The sequence below is a fragment of the Podarcis tiliguerta genome, assembly GCF_965153285.1.
Source record: "Podarcis tiliguerta genome assembly, chromosome: 6".
NCBI lineage: Eukaryota > Metazoa > Chordata > Lepidosauria > Squamata > Lacertidae > Podarcis > Podarcis tiliguerta.
In genome coordinates this window covers 3,939,038-3,963,645 of record NC_139539.1, presented here as the reverse complement: position 1 = coordinate 3,963,645, position 24,608 = coordinate 3,939,038, and the positions used below count along the sequence as shown (strand labels likewise).

The following is a 24,608-nucleotide window of genomic DNA, read 5'->3' as shown; positions in this document are numbered from 1 at the left end:
AGAACACTCTTCCACTTCCAGCAACTGGGCACCACAGTTCAAGAAGGACACTGACAAACTGGAACGTGTCCAGAGGAGGGCAACCAAAATGGTCAAAGGCCTGGAAACAATGCCTTATGAGGAACGGCTAAGGGAGCTGGGCATGTTTAGCCTGGAGAAGAGGAGGTTAAGGGGTGATAGGATAGCCATGTTCAAATATATAAAAGGATGTCACATAGAGGAGGGAGAAAGGTTGTTTTCTGCTGCTCCAGAGAAGCGGACACGGAGCAATGGATCCAAACTACAAGAAAGAAGATTCCACCTAAACATTAGGAAGAACTTCCTGACAGTAAGAGCTGTTCGAGAGTGGAATTTGCTGCCAAGGAGTGTGGTGGAGTCTCCTTCTTTGGAGGTCTTTAAGCAGAGGCTTGACAACCATATGTCAGGAGTGCTCTGATGGTGTTTCCTGCTTGGCAGGGGGTTGGACTCGATGGCCCTTGTGGTCTCTTCCAACTCTATGATTCTATGATTCTAACTGGTGGAGATTTGTGAACCTCCCACCCACCAGGGTTTCCATCCCTCTTGGGAATATTCTCCATAATAACACATTGCTGGGGGGGGGGGGAAGGAGCCCCAAATGCGGAAAGAACAACCCTCTTGAAACACAGAGGCGGCATCGAGATTTGTTTGCAAGGGAAGCAAAGAGCAGCATCTTCAAAAAACTACGCAAACCCTTCTTGCAATTCCACCTTTGCTCAAGTCCTGCCTCAGTGCGCCAGCGCCACCCTTGGGCAGAAACTGGGAACTGCAATCCCCCATTACCTGCTAGGGCCCCGTTTAAGCTGTTCCATCTGCCACATTGGTGAGAAACTGATGCCTCTCAGGGCGGCAGCACAAACACTTTGGAACTCCCTATTGCCATTAGGCAAGGACCTGCTGAAAACTCTCCAGGCACATAATTACCGGACTTGTTTTTAAACCGTTGATTTTATCTGCCTTTTATTCAATGTAATATATTGATTGGGGACGCGGGTGGCGCTCTGGGTTAAAGCCTCAGTGCCTAGGGCTTGCCGATCGAAAGGTCGGCAGTTCGAATCCCCGCGGCGGGGTGCGCTCCCGTTGTTCGGTCCCAGCGCCTGCCAACCTAGCATTTCGAGAGCACCCTCGGGTGCGAGTAGATAAATAGGGACCGCTTACTAGCGGGAAGGTAAACGGCGTTTCCGTGTGCGGCTCTGGCTCGCCAGAGCAGCAATGTCACGCTGGCCACGTGACCCGGAAGTGTCTTCAGACAGCGCTGGCCCTTGGCCTGTTTGAGTGAGATGGGCGCACAACCCTAGAGTCTGTCAAGACTGGCCCGTATGGGCAGGGGTACCTTTACCTTTAATATATTGATTTGGTGCAGTTATATATCTTGCCTACCCCATGGGTGGCGCTGTGGGTTAAACCACAGAGCCTAGGGCTTGCCGATCAGAAGGTTGGTGGTTCGAATCCCTGCGACGGGGTGAGCTCCTGCTGCTCGGTCCCTGCTCCTGCCAACCTAGCAGTTCGAAAGCACGTCAAAGTGCAAGTAGATAAATAGGTACCGCTCCAGTGGGAAGGTAAACGGCGTTTGCGTGCGCTGCTCTGGTTCGCCAGAAGCGGTTTAGTCATGCTGGCCACATGAGCCAGAAGCTGTACACCGGCTCCCTTGGCCAATAAAGCAAGATGAGCGCCGCTACCCCAGAGTCGTCCACGACTGGACCTAACGGTCAGGGGTCCCTTTACAGAATGAATGCCTGCTCCTACTGCCAGTGCCTGAAAAATATTATGTGTTATGGTCCACAGCGAGTGATGTGGCACATGTTAACAGCTGAATGTCAATTTTCAGCAGAAGCATTTCAGTTTGAGAGCTGCTGCTTCTACTTTGTGTTGTACACCGGCTCCCTTGGCCAATAAAGCAAGATGAGCGCCGCAACCCCAGAGTTGGCCACAACTGGACCTAATGGTCAGGGGTCCCTTTACCTTGAGGAGCTCAAGGTGGTGTACATGATTTTCCTTCTCATCTTATCCCCACAAAAGGGGGTGAGGAGAGCCCATCTGCACCACCCTGAGCTCCTCGGAGGAAGCACGGAATGCAGTCAGCCAAGCAAAATACACCTGGCCACGGCCACCTGCCTAAAAACAGGCACAGGTGAACCACGCTGTAGATTATTATAGTGGGAAGTGTATGTGGGGCACCTGCTAACTTGATTTCAACATTTCCCTTCCTCCTCCCCCTGACATTTTGACATCTCGGTTGAGAAAGAGACTTAAGTAACACTACTGAGTTTGGGCAACGGTGAACCGAGAACTTCTTTATTCAAATTCCACAAGCGCATTGCGCCAGTCCTCCTCATGCGAGGCTGTTCTTTGTGTGCCTCCTCTATGAGAGGTCTGGAGGGCAGCCGCACAACAGGGCCTTTTCTGCAGTGGCTCCCTGTTTGTGGGATGCTCTCCCCAGATACACTTGCCTGGTGCCTTCATTATACAGCTTTATGCAACAGGCAAAAACGTTTCTCTTCAACCAGGCCTTGGGCTGATTAATATTCCATGGCCTTTTAAATGTGTTTGCGAGTGGGCTGGGGCTGTTGTTTTGTTTTGAGCTATTTATTTTGTGCTTTAATCCTGCATTTCCATCTTGTGAACCACCCCGAGATCTTCGGATGAAGGACGGAATATAAATTTAACAAATAATAAAAATAACCAGTGCGACAACCAAGGGATGCCAAGCACTTTGCTGAGCTAGGGAACCAGCCAACTCTCTTCTGAAGTCAGCTCTTGAAGTCAGCCCCCATACGTACGAAACCTCCACTGCCAAACTGCCCCACCCTGTACCCAGCCCTTCCCTGTTCCTTCCTCCACTGGAAGCAGCCCCCCAGCCCAATGAAATGAATGGGGACATTTGCCTGTGCAGGAGTCCCGTCCTGTAAGATTATTGCACCTGGTGAAACTCAGGCCTGGGCCACCACTGCAGCAGCAGCAGAGCTGGCCCTATCACTCTGGAAGCAGAAATGCCGTTTTTGAATGTTCCTGCCTCTTGTAACGACTCCCTTGCGAAGACTGCAACCCATTCTACCTAGAGGGACTGCAATCCCATAACCACAGCCGAGTAGCACAGCTCCAATCGTGGCGGGCAGGGGCTAGACCAGGGGTCAGCAACCTAAGGCCCATGGGCCACAAACGGCCCATGGGGGTCATTTTACTGGCCCACGAGCTGCCCCCAAACTGAGCTGCCCGCGCTGCACTAAACCGGCACAGTGCGGCGGGGAGACCTGCTTCCGCGGCGCCGGAAATCGCTTCTGAGCAGACACAGATGTCGGAAATCGCAGGCGTGCGCACTCACGCATCTGGCCCATGGAGGGAGCTCCGCGGCAGATAACTGACCCAGGCAAGCCTTGCCCAACCCCTGGGCTACACATTGCTAACCAAGCTGAGCTCCCTGCCCCCTATGCTAACCCCCATCCTCACAGATGCTGCCTGCAAAACCGGAGGCTATTCCACACCGCGACAGAAAGGAGCAAACGTCGTCCCGGGTTCAGTTTGGATTTTTAATGCTCACACACTTGTCACAATAATTTACAGAATTCACTGTCAACATCTGGTGTGGATTCATTTAGCCATGAGGGGTGGCAGGTGGGGAATGCCCATGTCTGAACTTTCTGGCGCAGGATAACCGATACCCAAGTGGCCGGCAGGACAGACCGGCCTGGATGCAAGCCTTCCTTTTTCTCAAGCTCTGCTCCGTGGAGAGGCTGCTTTCCATCACCTGACCGAGGAGGGACCATGCAGCAGATGTGAGCTCAAGCACAGCCCACAACTGAAGAGCAGAGCTGAGCGCAGGCTCGCAGGCATGGAGATATTTGTCCTGCGCCAAACTTTCCCGCACGCGCCCCTTTCCATTGAGGAGAAATTTAGTGAGTTTCCTGGGGCACTTGGTGTCACAGCTTTTGCCCACCTGGGGCCAACCAGATGTTTTGGATCAGCTGGAGGGACCCAGAAAGGCAAAGACTGCTGTGTTATCAAGGGAGAGACCTTCCTAAGAAAGACCTGAGAAAGAACAAAGGCAGATGAGACAGAATGAGGAACAGTGGGAGGCGGCTGACGAATTATTTTCTTTAAAAAAAACAGAAGACGGTGAGGAGGACACCCCTGGATCCAAAACTGAGATGAGTGACAGATTGCAGCCGTGCTGATCTTCAGGAAGTACGAAGTCACACACTCCAAGCCAAACCGTTCCCCTACCTAAGAGGCTTCAAATCCTGATCAAAATGTGGGTCTCCTCTTTTTACGAGCCCTTCCTTTTATTTAGCACGCTGGAAGGAGGGGGAAAAAACCAAGGGCCACCCATCCCAGGCTTTGCACTCAAGAGACCCCTCACTTAAGAGTGGCTCATTTTCAGGATATGGGGGGGAAGACACTTTGAAGGGACCTCTCTGCTCGTTGCGGTGCTATGAGAGAGCCTGGAGGAACAGAAGAGCCGATGGCAAGATTGTGCTGCAAATGGGACGCTAGATTATTTGAGGAGGGAAGGTCTGGATTCCTCCTAATGCCCACAGCTTTTACCCATATGCAAGACAGAAATACCCTACAGACTTGGTTGGCAACAGAGAAGAGCACCCCCCGGGTTGGGGGCCCACTTTATTTAATACACCGACGGATCCTGTAGCTGCTACCCCCCCTGGAGCTGGAATGAAGGGAGGAAGCCATGCACCCCCCCCCTTGAACCTTACCTCTCCTTTCTGCCCCATAAGTGATCCAGGGGGGAGTGTGTGGCAGGCACAACAGGGAGCTGCTGCTCCTTTGAAAAAGTTTGTGTTTGGTTTTAATTATTATTATTATTATTTTTAAAGTCCATGGATCAGCACAAAGAAAACAAAACAGTGGGAAACGCAACTAAAGAGTCCAACGCAAGAGCTTCGAACCCAGCACTACGAGGCGGCCGTGAGGCTGCCCTTCCCGCCCGGAGAGTTGCCCCGTAGGAGGCTATAGGGCCTGGGCAGGCAGCCATCGGGCAGGTTCCCTTATATTAACCTCTGGACGATGACGGCGTTCAGTAGGTTGGCTTCCTTCAGGGTCTGGTCCTCATCTGTCAACTCTTTGTTGGGGAAAGTGGTCATGAGGACAAAGCTCGTGGCGGCCATGGCAGGCCTGGCGTCCGCTATGAAGAGTCGGACATCGCGGATCCTGCAAGAGAAACAAGGTGCGTCTGTCATAGTATGGCCAGAGAATGCAGGGGAGGAGCAGGAACAGGCAGAGGGAGGTGGGCAGGAAGTGACGATTGAGGAAAGAGGAGAAAGCCGGGAGGCGGGACAGCTCTCAGATGTTGAACCAGAGCCTCAGCTCAGCTCAGGAAGTTCTGGCACAGACAGTGAGGCAATGCCTGTTCCGTCTGCCAGGGAAAGGAGAGGGTTAAAGAGGAGGGGGGAGAGGCATGACGTGAAAAAGCCACTCCCAGAATCTGAGCCAGAGGATTCAGATGCATGATTGTAATGTGCTGCCTGTACATATGTAAAATAAAGACTGAGTGAGCAGAGGCATTTCTCACAAGCCATCACAGCGCTGGACCTCTTCCAGCTTCCCACCCACCCACCAATGCCAGCCAGGTTCCCATATTTGTAATGCCCTTTGGCAGCAAGCTCTGCCCCGGTACCTGTGACTGTGGTTGAATTTCTGGACCAGCCGCCCCCCGTCCGCCAGCCGGATCTGGATGCTGGTGGTGGGCTCTGACTCGTCGATGGTGATGGAGGAGCTGGCTTTGGCTTCGTTTTCCGCTTGCTGCGACGGGGAGCCTCCACCCATCACCTGGGGGGCAGTGCTGAGGGAGGAAGAGGGAGGAAAGGTTTGCACTGTGGAGCAGGAGGCAGGTTTGGGCAAGACTGATGCAGGCCTCCCTGACAATACACCTGGTGGCTGTACACAGTTATTCGAGGGACATAAAGGAGCAGCTTCAGAAGACTAATCAACCTTTGGAATTTGGGTTCGGAGACCCAAGCAAAACGAGACTGGTCAAAACCATTTATGAACCAGGTGAAACTACAGTCATACCTCATGTTACGTCCGCTTCATGTTACGTTCTTTCAGGTTACGTCCCGCGGTGACCCGGAAGTACCGGAAAGGATTACTTCTGGGTTTCGCCACTCGCGCAGAAGCGCAAAATGACGTCACGTGCATGTGCAGAAGCGGCAAATCGCAACCTGTGTGTGCGCAGATGTGCCACTGCGGGTTGTGTTCGTTTCATGTTGCGAACGGGCCTCCGGAATGGATCCCGTTTGCAACCAGAGGTACCACTGTACTCTAAGAGAGCTACCGGACTGGACCAAAATCTGGCCCTGGATTTCCTTTCCTTGTGCAAGAATCTTTGTAATGAAACAGAGGATACAGGATGAATTTAAAAAGAAACTGTGTCCATCAAACCTACCCACATGACACTGACACAAACACCTTCCACGTACACTATGGAAAAGAATGAAAATTTACTACTTCTCTCTGCCCCCCCCATCTCCCCACCTCTTTCCACCTACGCTTATACCATATACAAGATTAATGCCTCACATCGAATATAACTGATCTGTATAAAGGACTTGGAAAAATGATCTGAAAATAGAGACTTTTTATGTACTTTTGCTACCCAAGAAAATCTTTTAATAAAAACCATTTGGAAAGGGGGGGGGGGGGTTGTGTTCTTCAACATCAGCATCCGCAGCCGTACTATTTTATCCACAGTTTAAGAAAATGTGATCATTGGGTGAATGGCGATATAGAAATTTAATTAAAAAACAAAACCAAACAACAAGAAGGGCCGTGGAAGAAGAACAAGCCAAGAAGACAACTGGGCTGTTTGCAGGCAGAATTGTTGGGGTTTGCACACAGAAGATGAAGGTTCAAATAACTGGCCTGTCTGGACGGCTTGCAAACTCTCCGCCTAATTCTATTCTGGAGATGAAATCCTGCACTCCAAGGGCAAAGTCGCAGCCGCAACACCTCCCACCCCAGGAAGCTAAGCTATAACTATGTTAACAACGTCCGCAAACATTCTAACCACTGAAAAGTGCAGTTAGCCACTGAAAGCTGAAAACAATTGCAGTTTGCTGTGGGAGAAGTGCCAAAATGCATTTGCTTGGAAATCAGGCCAACTTGTTTCGGCGGCGTTTTGCTCCATGTTAAATTTGGACTGCACTGCAACCTTAATCAGCGAAGTATTTCAAACGCTGCCTTGAGGACAGTGGGCAAAATTCCAGAGTAAAAGAAATTTGCATTAGGCACCTGGCTCTGCATATAAATTTGCTAACTGCAACATTCACACATGCAATTTTCAGGATCAGAAGTGGCTGGCCGGGTTAACAGCGGCATGCAGCAGACTACCCAGCAAAGAGGGATGAGGAAGCAATTTCTGCCAAGAAGACGGAGCAACAGGAATCTGAAATGGGATCATCTCACTCCCTGCCTGACCTGGTGTATTTCTGGCACAGACCTTCACAGCTGATGCCCAGCTTGCAATGCAGCGCTTAGGCCGTTCACAACTAAATTCAACATTCCAGATCATATTACAAGTAGACTGAACAAGCAGAGAGAAACTAGGCAGTTTGGCCTTATCTGAATATTTATAGAATTTGAGATTTTACTATTAAAGCAAGGGCAGCAGAATTGCTGCATAAGAAGGAAGGAGGAATGATGTACATGACTGGTGACTGGGAGCAGCTGCCGGGGCCATACAACACTGGTTCTAAAAGACCTACACTGGATCCCAGTAGGTTTCCGAGCACAATTCAAAGTGTTGGTGCTGACCTTTTAAAGCCCTAAATGGCCTCGGTCCAGTATACCTGAAGGAGTGTCTCCACCCCCATCGTTCAGCCCAGACACTGAGATCCAGCTCTGAGGGCCTTCTGGCGGTTCCCTCACTGTGAGAAATGAAGCTACAGGGAACCAGGCAGAGGGCAGATGTCAAGGAGATAAACAACTATCTGACTTTTAGAAGACATCTGAAGGCAGCCCTGTTTAGGGAAGTTTTTAATGTTTGATGAATTATTGTATTTTTACTATTCTGCTGGAGGCCGTAAAGAGTGGCTGGGGAAACCCAGCCAGATGGGCGGTGTATTAATAATACTAATACAGTGGAACCTTAGTTTTTGAGCGTCTCGGAAGCGGAACGTTTCAGAACCTGAACGCTGAAAACCCGGAAGTAATTGCTTCTGTTTTTGAATGCGCCTTGGAAGCCGAGTGGCGTGTTTTTCAATTTTCACCATAGAAACTGCTGACAGCCCTTTGCGCTTTGGTTGTTGAACGTTTTGGAAGTCGAACGGTCTTCTGGAACGGATTGCGTTCGACAACCAAGGTTCCACAGCACTTATTATACATAGTAATTACTATTACAGTGGTGCCCCGCAAGACGAAATTAATTCGTTCTGCGAGTTTTTTCGTTCTACGAGTTTTTTCGTCTTGCGAAGCACCGCTGTGTATTGACGGTTTCCCGTAGGAATGCATTGGCGGTTTTTTAAAAAAAAGGCGCAAGACGTTTTGTCTTGCGAAGCAAGCCTATAGGGAAATCTGTCTTGCGAAGCAACTCGGAAAACTCTTTCGTCTTGCGAGTTTTTTGTCTTCCGAGGCATTTGTCTTGCGGGGCACCACTGTATCATCATTACCTGAAGGCAGCCTTGCATGGGGAAGTTTTTAACTGTGCTTTAATTTCCTTTTGAACCTTTACTTGGGTGCTTCTCTCAATGAAGACTAGAGGCAGCCGGGCCCTTTTGCAAAAGAGGCAAGAAGGAAATGCTCAAAGGCTGACTGACTGCTCACCTGCCCAGTTTCTGTCCTTCCCCAGTGAAAGCCCTGAAGGCACCTCTAGGTTTTGTGAAATCCTCGTCACGGTGGTCCTCCAAGTCCAAGTTGACCTGCCCGCCACGGGCCAACCGGCGAAGCTCCACAGGAACCTCCCTGACAAGGGAAAACAGAGGGAGGCAACTCAAGAAAAAGGATCGGCCAGCCTTACCTTTCTCTGTGGTAAGGGAGCATTCTGCAGAGTGCAGCATCCCAGAGACTAAGATGTCTGGTGCAGCCAGTTACCAAACACTGGCCCACATCCCAGAGCACTGCTATTACCCTCTGCGGATGGATTCCAGGAACTGGGAGTTGGATGGGTCTTGGTAGCTCCTCAGCTCTCCGCTGTCCAGGCTGAAGCCACTCTTCCACAGCTTCAGGACCACGTGCACCTGTAAAATCAAAAGTCTTTCCACCACCTGCAGGGTGCCTCTCCCAGGAAGCCACACCGCTGCACATGTGCGCCCGTTCAAACCAGGGAGTGAGGGTGGTATGCCAGGCAGCAGAAATTGCGACCCTCCTCATCCCTCTTGCCCTGCCAGAGCTGCTGCCCTGGAAGCCAGCCTTCTCCAACCTAGTGCCTTTGCAATGTTGCTGGAGGAGAGAGATAGCAAGGGAGATGGATGTGGAACCCTTTCTTGGCCACGTGCAAATGGCTTCAACTCACCCCGCCTGTCTTGGGCTCAACACACATGGAGCCCTGCAGGGCGGAAAGCAACTTGATGGAGCTATTTGGAGCAGCGTGAAGAGAAAGGGTCTCAGACACCCACCTCTCACAACCTCGCAGCTCCGATCCACCCTCTCTCCTCTGAAGCAGCCAGTGCCAGGGGTTTTATATGATGATGAATTTATTATTTCGGTCACAGCCCAGTTCCAGCCCACATACAATATCAAGGAAGTCACGAAACACGATAGCGATACATTTGAATTTGCAATTAGGTATAAGAGGAACAATACAGATATAGAAGCAGTTAAAAATATATGTAATTTAAAACTTAGTCACTAACATATATCCTCGCATGCAATGTGTGGCTGGACATATGAAGCTGCCTTATATCTAGACAGATCACTGGTCTGTTCCAGCTCTGCCAATCTGGTTCCTGCCAGATGTTTTGGACTACAACTCCCATTAGCCCCATGCTGGCTGGGGCTGGTGGGAGCTATAGTTTGATGCACCTGGAAGGAGCCTGGTTGGCAAAAAAAAAACAAAAACTGGTTCCGCATCATATATGCCAGTGGTGTCCAAACTTTTTTCAAAGAGAGCCAGATTTGATGAAGTGAAGGGCTGTGATGGCCGACCAAAGTTACTGAACTTTTTTTAAGACTGAAGTTTGAAGTTGTTGAGCTTTTTTATGATTTTACCCCAAAGTTGAGCTTTTTTTAGGGTTGAAGTTTTTGAGGGTTTTTTTAGGGTTTTACCCCAGGAAATAAACTGCCACAGGGGCCAGATTAAACCGACCAGTGGGCCGGATTAGGCCCCCGAAACGGACTTTGGACATGCCTGATCTATGCTGAGCAGCAGCAGCTCTCTATGGACTCGGGGGCAGAGTGAGGCCTTTCCTAGATCTCTGATCCTAGAGATATCTATCCTGGAGGTGCCAGAGAAAGAAAGCCAGGAACTAAACCCTGGAAGGGAAAAATGGGGACCTGGCCAGATCTCACTACCTCCAGTCCTACTCCTAGCACAGGGGTCTGCAACCCGCGGCTCCGGAGCCGCATGCGGCTCTTTTACATCTTTGCCGCGGCTCCGGGGTGGATACCTGTGAGGGGAGGAGGCGCATTGTGCGCCCCGACACTCCTCACTGTGGCGGGCACTGTACTGGCTGTGACGTCACATGGGGGCGGTGCGTGCGTTAGTCACGCACTGTCCCGACGTCACCTTCCCGCCTGCTGTCAGATTGCGGCTCCGGAGATATATTTGTTTTAAATGTCGCAATGGTTTTGCGGCTCCCAGTTGTTGTTTTTTCTTCGGAAACGGGTCCAAGTGGCTCTTTTTGTCTTAAAGGTTGCAGACCCCTGTCCTAGCAATACTCACATCCTGGGCAGCGTTCTGCCTCATCTCTGGGGCAACATAAGCAGACTCCTCCTCGGGAGCAGCTCCCAGGCGGTACCCTCCACCTGCAAAGGGCTGCGAGAGAGAAAGGAACTGTGAGGCCTGGAAAAAGCAGGGAAAAGGCAGATGGGTCACCTCCGATCTCAACCTCCATTCGGCGGCCCTGGCAAATACTTCTCGCTTCCCCTCCGCTAAAAATTCCAAGGACGGGCAGGCCAGATAGTTTGAGGGCTGACACACACAACCCATGTCAGTATCTAACTTAATCCACCGTCCTTTAATTAAACCCAATGCGCCATTGTCATTTCCCCACTAAACAACGGTTTTGTGCAGGGAAAGGAGAAGCGTTCAGATCAGCAAGCGTCTGAATCAATCATTTAGGCATGTCAGTGCCGAGTGGGATTTTGCCAGCCCTCCTTTTAGGGTGAGTTTTTTAGGGGAGGGAGGCAGTTCTGCAAGAACAACATCCACAGGGAAGGGGCTACAGGAGACTGGCTGCAGCTGCCTTTAAGAGGGAAGCTGCTGCTGACAGCTACTTTCAGTGCGGTGTGAATGTCTCAGCCAAGTCCATCTTTCTCAAGCCCTGGAGACTGCTTTATCTCCCTTCCCTGAGAGTCCACACTGGCCCCTTCTTGCTCTCTCCGTCTACAGTGGTGCCCCGCAAGACGAATGCCTCGCAAGACGGAAAACCCGCAAGACGAAAGGGTTTTCCGTTTGCAGAGGCGCTTCGCAAGACGAATTTCCCTATGGGCTTGCTTCGCAAGACGAAAATTGTCGAAAAATTTTGAGGGTTTTTTTCGCTCCAAAACCCCTTTTTCTGAAGCGCTAAGCTGCTAAAAGCATATCCCTTAAGCCTTAAAAAGCCGTTTTTAGCCCTTAAACTGTCAATAGCGCTAATTGCGCTAATCCGCCAATGGGCTTGCTTCGCAAGACGAAAAAACCGCAAGATGAAAACTCGCGGAACGGATTCTTTTCGTCTTGCGAGGCACCACTGTACTTGAAGCTTCCAGCCCTCACTTTTTCCCACTTCTCCTCCAACACTCCTCCCTGCTTTATGCTCCCCCTCCCTGACTATCGGTCCTTACTGCTCCTCGCCTTCCCATGCCTTCATCCATGCTGCTTTCTGAAAGGATTTGGCCTCATTCAAGTCCCTCCCATCTGTCTCATTTCTGCGCCAACCACAGCCTTGCTTTCCACGACCCCTTCTGCACATTTCGTCTCAACAGAATCCCCCCCAGGTGTGCTCACCTTTGGCCTGCTGCCTTCCCCAGGGCTCTTGGCTGCTCTGTCGACAGCCACAGCTCCGTGCTCTTTGGCCCCTCGGAACAAGTCCTCAACCAGCTCATTGGGGCTCTTCTTCCTCGGAGGACCAACAATCTGCTGCCCGCTTCGCTCAGAGCCCCCAGCGTAAAATCTGAAGAGACAACAGGCCCCCAAGATTACACCTCTCCATTGAAGGCTGGGGCATGTTTGCATCTGGGCTCAAACATGTTTGCTAATTTTGTTACATATCTTTCAATGCCGGGCAAAAACATTCCTCTTATGCCAGGCCTTTGGCAAATTAAAACAATCTTTGACCCTTTAAATTGTTTGTGTGTGTGTAGGGGAGTACAGTCATACCTCATGTTACGTTTGCTTCAGGTTGAGCGTTTTCTTTTCTTTTTTTTAAATAATATTTATTGCTTTTTGAACAATTTACACACTACAAAACCAAATAAAAAGAAAAAAAGAAAAAAGAACAATACAATACAATATAAAGACACTACATAACACTAGACACATTAAACTAACAAAACCAAACAAAACCAATTTAAAACACTCAATTTCAATATCTTATCTTTCATTCACTTATTTCACCGACCTCCTCACACCTCCCTTTTTGTATTCCACTTTTGTCAAATGTTTCAGCAATTCCTTTCCATCTTCCTCTGTTAACTGTCCTATAATTATCCTAACACATTCTAACCTTATTTTACCTTTAAAATTCCATTAATCTATTTATACTTAAATCCTTATAACATTTCTACAAAAGCCATATAACTTCATTCCAAGAATCTTTAAACATTCATTAATTTTACAATATTTCTGTAAATAATCTTGAAACTTTTTCCAGTCTTCTTCCTAGGTTGAGTGTTTTCAGGTTGCGTCATGCGGTGACCCGGAATTCCTGGAATGGGTTTCGCCGCTTGTGCAATGCGCAAAATGATGTTACGCGCATGTGCAGAAGCGGCAAATCGCGACCCGCACATGCGCAGAAGCAGGTTGCATTCTTTTCAGGTTGTGAACGGGCCTCCGGAACAGATTCCGTTCGCAACCAGAAGTAAAAGGTACCCCTGCCCGTACGGGCCAGTCTTGCCAGACTCTAGGGTTGTGCGCTCATCTCACTCTAAAGGCCGGGAGCCAGCGCTGTCCGAAGACACTTCCGGGTCACGTGGCTGGCGTGACAAGCTGCATCTGGCGAGCCAGCGCAGCACACGGAACGCCGTTTACCTTCCCGCTGGTAAGCGGTCCCTATTTATCTACTTGCACCTTAGGGTGCTTTCGAACTGCTAGGTTGGCAGGCGCTGGGACCGAACGACGGGAGCGCACCCCGCCGCGGGGATTCGAACCGCCGACCTTTCGATCGGCAAGTCCTAGGTGCTGAGGCTTTAACCCACAGCGCCACCCGCGTCCCCACTCCGGAACAGATTCCGTTCGCAACCGGAAGTACCACTGTATTATTGCTTTTGTTTGCTATTATAGTATGTATTTTTGTGTTTTTATATTGTAAACCACTCTGTGATCTTCGGATGAAGGGTCGTATGTAAATTTATTATTATTATTATTATTATTATTATTATTATTATTACTCTCTCCTGTAGCCAAAGCAAGTCCTGTTCTCAAACTGGGTTAAGTGCACACACATGCACACTCACCCCAATGTCAGCCTAAGAAACAGGTTTTAAGAAGGAAGTAAAATAAATACATAGGACGTGGGTGGCGTTGTGGGTAAAAGCCTCAGCGCCTAGGGCTTGCCGATCGAAAGGTCGGCGGTTCGAATCCCCGTGGCGGGGTATGCTCCCGTTGTTCGGTCCTAGCGCCTGCCAACCTAGCAGTTCGAAAGCACTCCCAGGTGCAAGTAGATAAATAGGGACCGCTTACCAGCGGGAAGGTAAACGGCGTTCCGTGTGCGGCTCTGGCTCGCCAGAGCAGCGATGTCACGCTGGCCACGTGACCCGGAAGTGTCTCCAGACAGCGCTGGCCCCCGGCCTCTTGAGTGAGATGGGCGCACAACCCTAGAGTCTGTCAAGACTGGCCCGTACGGGCAGGGGTACCTTTACCTTTTTAAAATAAATACACATTTGCAATTCTTACTCTCTGGCTGGCTGGCTTGCAGCACTGGGGCCAGAGTGGCACGGGCAGTAATGTTTGCAGATCAGCCGAACACTAGCAGGAGGACCTGAATGGATAGCACAGAAGTGAGACCGAGGAGGGGGAATCTGTGGCCCATCAGAAACTGGACTGCAACTCCTCTCAACCCTGACCGCTGGGCCATTCTGCTGGCAGTTGGGACTCTTAACAACTTTTGGAAGGCTGCAGGTTTCCCATCCGAGTCAGGTCTCTGCTCCAGCCGGCCTTTCTTCACCGTTCTGCTGGCCTGGCTGAGTAGACAACAGAGGCAAGGCCAAGAACCCTGAAGCTATGTGCCACATCCTGTTCCCACGGTGGCCAACCAGAAGCCCCAACGGGCAGCTGGCTACAAGCAGGACCTCAGTGCAAAAGCAACTCTCCCCACCTGCGATTCTTAGCAACTGGCATTCAGAAGCACGTGGCCTCCAACAGTGGAGGGAGAACAGGCTGCAGGTATAATGTAATGCCAGCTAGCACAGCACTTGTGGATTGGACTTCAGGCACACCCGCCCAATAGGTTGGCCAACACCGTTTTACCCAATCTGCCCGTGTGACCCTTCAGATTTACCAGGAGCCTCATCTTGATTACCGTAGATTCCGGCATATTAGGCGACTGGGCGTATTAGACGACCCCCCAAATTGGCTGCTGCAATTTGGGGCTTTGTCTTATAAGCCTAGTCTTATATGCTGGGCAGCAGTAGCAGGTGGCGGGGTCCGCTCCGTGCCGGGAGAAAGCTTTCTCCTGGCGCAGAGCCCGCCACCCGCCGCCCATAAAGGTAAAGGTAAAGGTACCCCTGCCCGTACGGGCCAGTCTTGACAGACTCTAGGGTTGTGTGCCCATCTCACTCAAGAGGCCGGGGGCCAGCGCTGTCCGGAGACACTTCCAGGTCACGTGGCCAGCGTGACAAAGCCGCATCTGGCGAGCCAGAGCCGCACACGGAACGCCGTTTACCTTCCCGCTAGTAAGCGGTCCCTATTTATCTACTTGCACCCGGGAGTGCTTTCGAACTGCTAGGTTGGCAGGCGCTGGGACCGAACAACGGGAGCGCACCCCGCCGCGGGGATTCGAACCGCCGACCTTTCAATCGGCAAGCCCTAGGCGCTGAGGCTTTTACCCACAGCGCCACCCGCGTCCCTCACCCGCCGCCCATACCTGGCGTATAAGACGACCCCCGACTTTTTAACCTCTTTTCCAGGGTTAAAAAGTCTTCTTACACGCCAGAATCTACGGTATATAAATCATCGGCCACACACAGAAAGGCAGCCTTGGCAGAAGGAGAGAGGAATTCCCTGAGCATGAGACAATTTAGGAGCTTTGGGTGGTTTCCAGTTTGCACATCCTGTCATTACAAAGATTTCTACTTGTGCAAGGGAAAACTCTCTCAGCTTCACACACCCACACACACCAACCTTATAGGACTAGCTATGTCAAGAGCTTTGAACACTCCCAGACTTGGGTCTCCAGCTCTTTTTGGACTAGAACTCCCATCATCCCAGCTAGCAGGACCAGTGGTCAAGGATGATGGGAATTGTAGTCCAAAAAACAGCTGGAGACCCTGGGAAACCCTGCTCTAAACTTTCTGTAAATGCTTTCTTCATTCATTCATTCTGCTACAAGACAATCCTGAAAATTATGAATTGGCTTTATGTGCACCAATGCCCACATTTCCCTTATTGACTCTGCCTATGATGTGTAGTTTAAATAACTCAGTGTGTCTGATCTGTGAGGGCTCTTGTAATGCTCTGGACTGTGCCTCCCTTTCATTGCTTTACTGTGGGAGCTGTACATTTCCTAACATACACATCGCAGGGATTCTCAGATAAGTCCATGGCTGAGAATGTGCTGTGACTGCAGAAAAGTCACATAACTTATCACTCAATTTAACTTCCTGGGAATGTAAGCTCTCTTTTCTTTTCAAGGCCAAGCTCCTAGACCTCACGTTACCAAGATAGCTGATGCAAGTTTTAATCTGCATTGAAGTCTACTGTTGTTTTAATTTTCCGAAAGCCTTATTATTGTTATTTTTCCTTACTGATAATTTTTCCTTATAGTTTTTTGTAAACTGCTTTAATGTTGTTGTTTTTTACAATCAAGCAGCGTATGAATTTCATGACACAAATAAATAAAATTGTGTGGTTACTGCGCAGTGAGAAGTCAAAGGGGAGCTGATCAAGAACTCCAGAGGCTGCAATGCCCCGCAAAGCTGTCTCCGCTCATCCTTATAACTAGCAATACCAGGATAAATTGCACAAATAGTAGAAGAACAAGCTATTCAGAGAGAGAGAAAGAAAGAAAGAAAGAAAGAAAGAAAGAAAGAAAGAAAGAAAGGTGTGCAATTCATACAAGCCACAGACTAAGCCTTGCTTGGTGGAGAGTTTCTATTTATCTATTGGCACAGAGCAAACATGTTCATGTCAGGGTAACAATAAACTCGCCTGCTCCTCCCCCTAGAAAGAAAGAGCCGCAACCACTTACTATGCAAGATTCTGGAATGAAAGTGCTTCAAACAATGGCAGGGGAGGTCACGCCCTCCGAGAGCAGGACTCCCAACAGCTGCCTCAACAGAGAGGCCCCTGCCCAATGCAGACATTTCCATAGCAGCCTGGGCTTGCAAAAAACCGTTTCCAGAGGGACTTTTCCCACCCCAACTCCTCCCTTCCCGATAAATCAGGGGGGAAGTCAGGCATTCAAACGGCAACAAACCTTTGTCCTTCCTCCTCCTCTTCCTCCTCCTCCTGAGCATGGACAAGGTCTCGGAATGACGTCACCCTGTGGTCACTGGTGAGACAAAAGGAGATACCATATGAGTCCGCCCCACATCGTTCTGATGCAACTGCAGCACCAACAGCGCTGAGCATTAACTGGGAGCACAGAACGACAAGAAGTGGAAGGCCAAGCAGGTGCCCAAAGGATACTTTTTTAAATACAGAGCAGCTTGCTAGAGATGTGATGGTCTAGTTCAGGGGTAGGCAACCTAAGGCCCGTGGGCCGGATGTAGCCCAATCACCTTCTATATCTGGCCCACGGACGGTCCAGGAATCAGTGTGTTTTTACATGAGTAGAATGTGTCCTTTTATTTAAAATGCATCTCTGGGTTATTTGTGGGGCCTGCCTGTTGTTTTTACATGAGTAGAATGTGTCCTTTCATTTAAAATGCATCTCTGGGTTATTTGTGGGGCATAGGAATTCATTCATTTCCCCCCCAAAAATATAGTCCGGCCCCCCACATGGCCTGAGGGATGGTGGACCAGCCCACGGCTGAAAAAGGTTGCTGACCCCGGTCTAGTTAGTACAAAAATCTGGAAAAACTGGGATCCCTCCCATTTTCCCTGGTACCCCTCCCCCATTTTTTCCTGGTGTTTACTCCCAGGCCTTCACATCTCCATATTTATGACAACTGATTACTAAAATGCCAAACATTCTTAAGGACAGTATGGAATAAGGGATGATCTTCCATCTTGTAAGGACTAATGCCCCGCACCAAAGGAGTACAGAACATTTCTGTGAGCTCTGACAGACCTGATGGATTGCTGCCCGTAAAGGACAGCCCATCCCACTACCCCACCGACAGGAGGGCAGGTTTTGCTCTTATCCCTATTGGAAAAATGCCCGGGAAGGCCATCACCTTCCCGAGACACTAGGGTGTCTCTCCGGTGGTCACTCTTTGGCTGTAAATCTTCCTCAGTCTAGAGAGACCGGCAATAAGCATCTCATAGTAGAAGAAAGAGACAACCAGTAGCTGTAAACTACTTTATTTACAGTCTATGTACTAAGAAGCCATCAGCATGTCTGTGCTCTCTCAGCAGCAGTACAGAAAAGCATCACACACAGAAGTGAAACTAAACTCTCCAACAGTACTGAGACTTCCTGTCTCACGCTCTCAGACACTCACACGTAGTCCTACTTGCTGAGCAGCACGGGTGGATAAAAACCCTAACAATCCCAAGCACCCTTAGGGGCACTTTGCATTTCTGGGGGAAGTAAAGGGAATACGTTGCACAAAAGTGGTTTAAAGTTCAAATCGCAGGAGCGATTTCAGAATTTAGGGGGCAGACAACGTGTCGCACTCGCCCCCAGGCCGCAGCCAGCATCGCACACTTCCAAGTGCACGGGGTTGGACTAGATGACTGTTGGGTCCCTTCCAACTCTAAGATTATATGATTCTAAGCGCCCAACCAGGCAGCCCACTCTCTCCCTCCACAGCACAACTGCCATGAGAGCCAGAGATGCCAGTAGGGCAGCCTGCCTGCCAGGCAGCGTCTTCGCTTCTTTCTCTTCTCCCTCCCTCCCTCCTTGCAAAATGGCAAAATGGAGTCGCCTTGCATGGCACTCCAGAGGGTGGCTCCAAGTAGCAGGACACAACTGGCAGCTTCGTGGAGGCTGGTGGCACCCTAGGGCTCCACATTTCCATGCATAGGACCATGTGGCACCCTGGCCTCCTCACACTGGGATCCTTGGCATAGTGTGGCAGAAGGTTGGGAACTGGTTTTAGGTGAACAGAGCAGGAGCCACAGTTTTGCTCACCAAGCAAGGGACCACCATCCTCTAGCAAGCATCATCTTCCTGAATTGGTAGTTGGGGAGCCTGAACCCCACCACCCCAATTTGCACTGCACTTCCGAGGCATTCTAAGCACTCCTGAAAGTCAAAACGTCCAAAGACAATCCAAAATATGCAGGCAGATAGTAGGGCTGGGTGATATTTCGATATAGCGCCTGGAACCAGTTTGAAGACCATATTGTGATATTGGCTTCATCGTTTTTTAATCTGGCAAATCATGACGTGTGTTAGTGTTGGGCGATGTATCGCTCAAAACCGGTTTCAAGTCCGTATCATTATAATAGTTTCACGATTTCTGAACTGGTAATACATTGCGAATCACAATGTGTGTGTGTGCTATGCAAAAATCACAATGAGGGGGAAACTGTGAAGCCAGCCAATGCCTCTACATGGCTCCATCCTTATTTCAGACTTTGTGATATATCAGCATATCGTGATGTTTAGCTGGCAATATATCAAGAAGTTGAAAACCAGGTATCACCCAACTCTAGCAAGATGGCCTGCTATGCTCCAAAGGCTCATGTTGGATACTAATGCAATCCTTTCCCTCGTTCTTTCTTTCCTCAAGAATGTGAAATTCACAATACACCTAGGCTAGAGGGGGGGACAACTGAGCATGCTCAAACTCACTCTCTCTCAGTGACTGCATGACTAAGCAGAAATGTGAAAGCAGGTCAGGCTGATAGCCCAAAATGCTGCTGCTTGGTCTGCTTTCTGCGCCTGAGTCCACGCCAGATCTTTTTGTGAGAAGCACTGGAAAACCGGTTTCCACAATCCCATTCCTCCCTCCGCCCAGTTTAACACACAATATTTGAGACGATGAGGATGCAAATTGTAATAGCAGCCAACCAAATCATGTGGCAGTAACATATTTTTTTTTAAATCCCCACAATGCAATCCCTCCTAAGCAGGGTCATGATGAGTCATCCCCAAAAGAAAAGTGTTGGCCCACTGAGCACAGGCTTTCCCCAGACTCAGCAGATTAGATCCTGTTAGCGGGGATGCATAGGACTAAACCTGGGGCCTTCTGCATGTCAGAATGCGTGCCCCACTAAGCTGCAGCACATCCAACAGAGCAGCCTCAGCATCTGGTGGGCACCAAGTTGGGGAAGGCTGCAGCCACAGTGGGAAAGTAGAAAATATTCCACAAAACGCATGCACACAAGGAGAGAGCGCTGCCGCTGCTTCCTCTGCTCCGACACAAAAGGGAACTGTTTTTACAACCCTTTTCGCCGTGCTAAAACCTCCCCAAAGAATAAAAAGGACTTGAGTGCATGCCTAGATTACACACTGTGGGCTTACCCCCATTGCCCAATAGACCCAGAGTGTGGTGCAGGTGGGAACTGCAGTTCCATGAACGCTAGAGATCCCTAGCAGGGTGTCCTCATGGCCTCCCCAGCAAGTTACACTTCCCAGGGTTCCTGTGCGGGAAGGAAGTTCTGGCAGTTGCACACCAGCTCGCAATATAGACATGCTCAAAGATGAGCCTGTTTGACCTCACCTGGGTGCAGTGCCTCGGGTAACAGAGCTGGGAGCTGGCTGTGGGAGCGTGATGATGTCTTCGTCACCTCCATCTTCATAGAAACTGGCCAGGGCAATCTGAAAGGAGGGACACACAGCTGTTTTTGAGAGCAAGCTCCATTGCTTAGTGCCACCCAAGAGGGAGAGAAGACAACTGTCAACAGCCTTGTGACGACTTCTGTACCATATACCACGCCAAATAGGAGGGGAAGTACAGAAAACTCCCTTGGCCTGGGTAAGTTTGTGGTGCTCTCCAACCTTCTCACTGCTGCTTTGGTTTGGACTGCAATTCCCATCAGCCCCAGCCAGCAAGTATTGAATCTGATTAAAATATACTGTATTTTTCGCTCTATAAGACGCACCTAGTTTTTGGAGGAGGAAAACAAGAAAAAAAATATTCTGAATCCCAGAAGCCAGAACAGCAAAAGGGATCTGGCCTCTGGGATAGCCTCTTGCTATTCTGGCTTATGGGATAGCTGCACGCAGCCTCTTCCGGGCAGGGGGGTGAAGGCTCCCCCTGCCTGGAAGAGGCTGCGCACAGCTTAGGCAGAAGGCTCCCCCAAGAGCCACGCTCCCTTTAAAGAGTGTGCGGAGCGTGTGTGTGGCTCTTGGGGGCTTTTCCCTGAGGAGGGAGAAGGGCAGCCCTTCTCCCTCCTCGGGAGAAAGCCCCCAAGAGCCGCACACACGGTCCACGCGGCTCTTTAAAGAGAGCACTGAGCAGAGCCTCCCGCCTGCATTCGCTCCATAAGACGCTCACACATTTCCCCTTTCTTTTTAGGAGGGGGAAAGTGTGTCTTATAGAGCAAAAAATACGGTAATGTTGTATTCCAAGACACCATGCAATACAGGAACATGGCACCACCACACAGAATTCCTACCTGGCAACATGTTCATGCAAGGGAAATTGCCGTTTACCTGCTGTAACATGCCAAGTAGCCCTAAAGCATTGGAAAGAGAGCTCCTCTCAGAGAGACACTTGGAACTGTTCTCCATTAAGTGCCAAATTATTACCGTTTTGCTGAAAAACACCAGGTGCCTGTTCACCAGAGGCCATTCCTTCTGGGCAAATACCTTGCCAATCCCAGGGTTCAAACAGTGTAGTGGAACATGGATGCCGATGGGCAAACTGAAGTTTATGGGCTCATATGCAAGACTGTTCTGCGCTCTAAATGTCAAATTTATAATCTTGCTAAAATATACGGAAGATCCAGAATGGGTGTTTGAAACAGTATGCCGGCAGTTAGCCTGTGACTTTCTCAGCCTGCGGCGCCTTCATAATTGGAACAGTCTGGATCTTCTTGGAAGCCAAAGTGCTGTAGGTGGGAAACCAGTTCAACCTGAAGCACAAGCTGCCTAGCTGCAATTGGTGTTGAGCTGATCAAAGTATTACATCTCCAGCTGTGACTAACACCAGATTACTTGACTATTTAGTAGGAAAACTAAAAATCAGCCTCCCCTCCAACAGTTAAAGGAAGAGCTTTTCCACTAATACCTTTTCTTTCTTCCATTGGTGTAATATTTTTCCTCGTGTCCTCCTGATCCACTATTTGGGAGCTACTGGTTAAGGTACCTGGATTCTGGAAGATGAACTTTTTTTTAAAGAGGGATAGAAATTTACTTGCAACTTCCAGCCAGCATTGTAAAAAAGTGAAGAAAGAGCAATGGTGACAGGCTACAAATGGGCAGCAATGAGGTCTTCTCTCCATCCTACTGCAAAGCAAGTCAAAAAACAGTGGCTTCTTTAGCAGATTGGAGCCCGCTGGCAAGAGCTAAGCCAGCTTTCAACAATCTAGTGCCATCCAGATGTTCTGGACTACAACTGAACTACAACTCCCATCAGCCACAGCAGCCTGCCGCTGATGCCAATCATAGCCCAAACCATATGGAGGGCACTCGGTTAGCAAAGGTTAAGCTAAGCCAAAAGAATAAGGTAATATTTTACACACTCAAAAGTCTTGACCTTTGAGTGTGCAGGAGGGAACGACTCTGCTGCAAGAAGGAAGATATTGTATGGGAGAATAAAGGTTTGTATGGGGGAAGAAGAAAGATGTGTCATGAAGAAGAGGATGAAGGAGCAAGGAGGAGAACTTAAGAGCCTGCTGGATCAGACCAAATAGAGCCCATCTAATCCAGCACCCCAGTAAAGAAGAATGGATTGTTAGATCACCCTGGGAATCGTAGCTCCATGATAGGAACGGGTGTCTCTTATCAGCTCTCAGCAGTATCCTTAACAAACCAGGAACATAAGAAGAGCCTGCTGGATTAGACCAATGGCCCATCTGGCCCAGCGTCCTGTTCTCACAGAGACCAAACTGATGTCCCCCCCCCCTTTTTTTGCAAAACCTGCAAGCGGAACTCTTATCACAAGAGCAAGTCTCCCACACTTTCCAGCGACTCCTCCAGTCCTCTTTCCCAAGCCATCCAGGCTGGTGGACACTGCTGTCTGCCTCCTGCAGAGGCGAGTTCCTGAGTTCCGCAGGGTGGAGGGAGGAAAGAAAGGCGGTCCTAGAGGCCTAGGAATGGGGGGGGGGCACAGGAGGGGGGCTACAGGGGGCGGGGAGCAGTCCAGGGCAGTCCAGCTGTGTGTGGAGGGAGATGGGGCAATTGGAGGAGGGAGAAGGGGGGAGAAAAGAGGGAGAGGGAAGGTGGTGGTGAGGGAAAGAGAGGGAGGGCAGGAGAGAGGAAAAGGGGAGGGTAGTGGTGAGGGGGAGAGGAAATGGGGAGGGTTGGGGGGCAGGGGAGAGGGGGTGGGGAAGATGGTGGGGAGGGGGAGAGAGGGAGGGCAGGAGAGAGGAAAAGGGGGAAGGTAGTGGTGAGAAGGAGAGGAAAAGGGGGCGAGGAAGATGGTGGGGAGGAGGAAAGAGGGGGAAAGGGGGAGGGCAGTGGTGAGAGGGGAGAGGAAAAGAGGGGGCAGGAGAGAGGGAGAGGAGGGAAGGAGGAGCAGGGGGAAAGAGGGAGGGCAGGTGGGAGGGGGAGAGGAAAAGGGGGCGGGGAAGATGGTGGGGAGGCGGAGAGAGGAAAAGGGGGCGGGCAGTGGTAAGGGGGGAAAGGAAATGGGGGAGGGGTCTGGGGCAGAAGAGAGGAAGAGGGGGAAAGAGGGGGCAGGGGCAGAAGAGAGGAGGAGGGGGAAAGGAGGGAGGGGAGGAGAAGAGGGAAGGAGGGACAGGAGGGAAGGAGGGGCAGGTGGGAGGGGGAGGGGAAAAGGGGGCGGGGAAGATAGTGGGGAGGGGGAGAGTAGAAAAGGGGGAGGGGTATGGGGAGAGAAGAGAGGAAAAGAGGGGGCAGGGGGAGGGGAGGAGGAAAGGAGGGAGAGGAGGGGAAGAGGGAGAGCAGGTGGGAGGGGGAGAGGACAGGGGAGAAGGGAGAGAGTCCAGGCGGCCCATTCGGGTGTTAGGAGGAGAAAGGGGGAGAGGCGCTGCTGCTCTTTCTCCCCCCCCCCCCCGGGAAACGAGGGGGCGCCCCCTCCGCGGCCGAGGGTTACCTGCAGATCCCCGCCCGCCGACTCCAGGAAGAAGCGCGCTCGCTCCTCCTCGGCCCCGGTCACGGCCACGAACTCCCTCAGCGCCTCCTCCCGATCCGCCATCTTGCCCCGGTGCAACCGCCAAAGCGCTCCGGCCCGGCCGCCGCAGCCGCCTCGGAGCTCAGCTTCCGGCTTCCTGCCTCACTTCCGCCCTCTGGCGGGCGAGGGAAGCCTTTCGTTCCGCCTCGCTCGTGGCAACGCTCAGACCGTTCCGGGTAGAAACGAACGAATGGATTTTTTTTTTTTAAGCTCGCAGAGCGCCCCCTGCCGGCGCGGCTGCGGAAATGGCGACGTTCGCTGTTCCGATAACGGGCGCTCATTGCAAAGAGGCGAGTCGAGGGCGCTTTACAGGGAATTTACCGGGAATTTCTTCTTTGCAAAACTTCGGGTTCGTGGTGCAGATCGACACTGGTTGCGCAACCTGGTTTTGCATGCATGCGATTGAATCCCACCCCCAAAACAGCAACAGCCTGGAAGCGCTCAGAACTTGCGATCCTGTTGAGCTGCCAGTCAGAGTTGACAATACTGGGCTAGATGGACAAAGAGGCAGCTTTGTAAAGCCGCTCGCCCACCCTGTAAGAAACAGGTGCGGTGCGTTTTTTAAAGAGTACTGTTATTTATTTTACAGTTAAATGCAATCAGAACAAAGCTCAAAAGCGGAGCAGCAGGCACCCTCTGACACACACTCACCAACTGCAATACACGCATGCTTTGAGTTATTCACTTGAAAGACAATTAACCACAACATGGACA

The 24,608-nt window shown here is 50.6% G+C and overlaps 1 protein-coding gene across 2 annotated transcripts; it reads right to left on the bottom strand.

Annotated features, from left to right (window-relative positions):
* Window positions 1–3,526: 3,526 nt before the first annotated feature.
* NSFL1C (NSFL1 cofactor) lies at window positions 3,527–23,993 on the bottom strand. 2 transcript variants are annotated; one of them, XM_083447572.1, is made up of 9 exons: window positions 23,817–23,993; window positions 20,316–20,413; window positions 16,959–17,033; window positions 12,113–12,278; window positions 10,847–10,939; window positions 9,094–9,203; window positions 8,791–8,928; window positions 5,648–5,812; window positions 3,527–5,181 (listed from the first exon to the last, which is right to left on the bottom strand). In XM_083447572.1, exons 1-9 carry the CDS (start codon window positions 23,916–23,918, stop codon window positions 5,019–5,021), a joined length of 1,110 nt encoding a protein of 369 aa, XP_083303698.1. In that variant the 5' UTR covers window positions 23,919–23,993; the 3' UTR covers window positions 3,527–5,018. The 2 variants fall into 2 exon arrangements, with proteins under 2 accessions (XP_083303698.1, XP_083303697.1); XM_083447571.1 differs by having other exon boundaries at window positions 10,847–10,966; window positions 23,817–23,975.
* Between the last annotated feature and the right edge of the window lie 615 nt (window positions 23,994–24,608).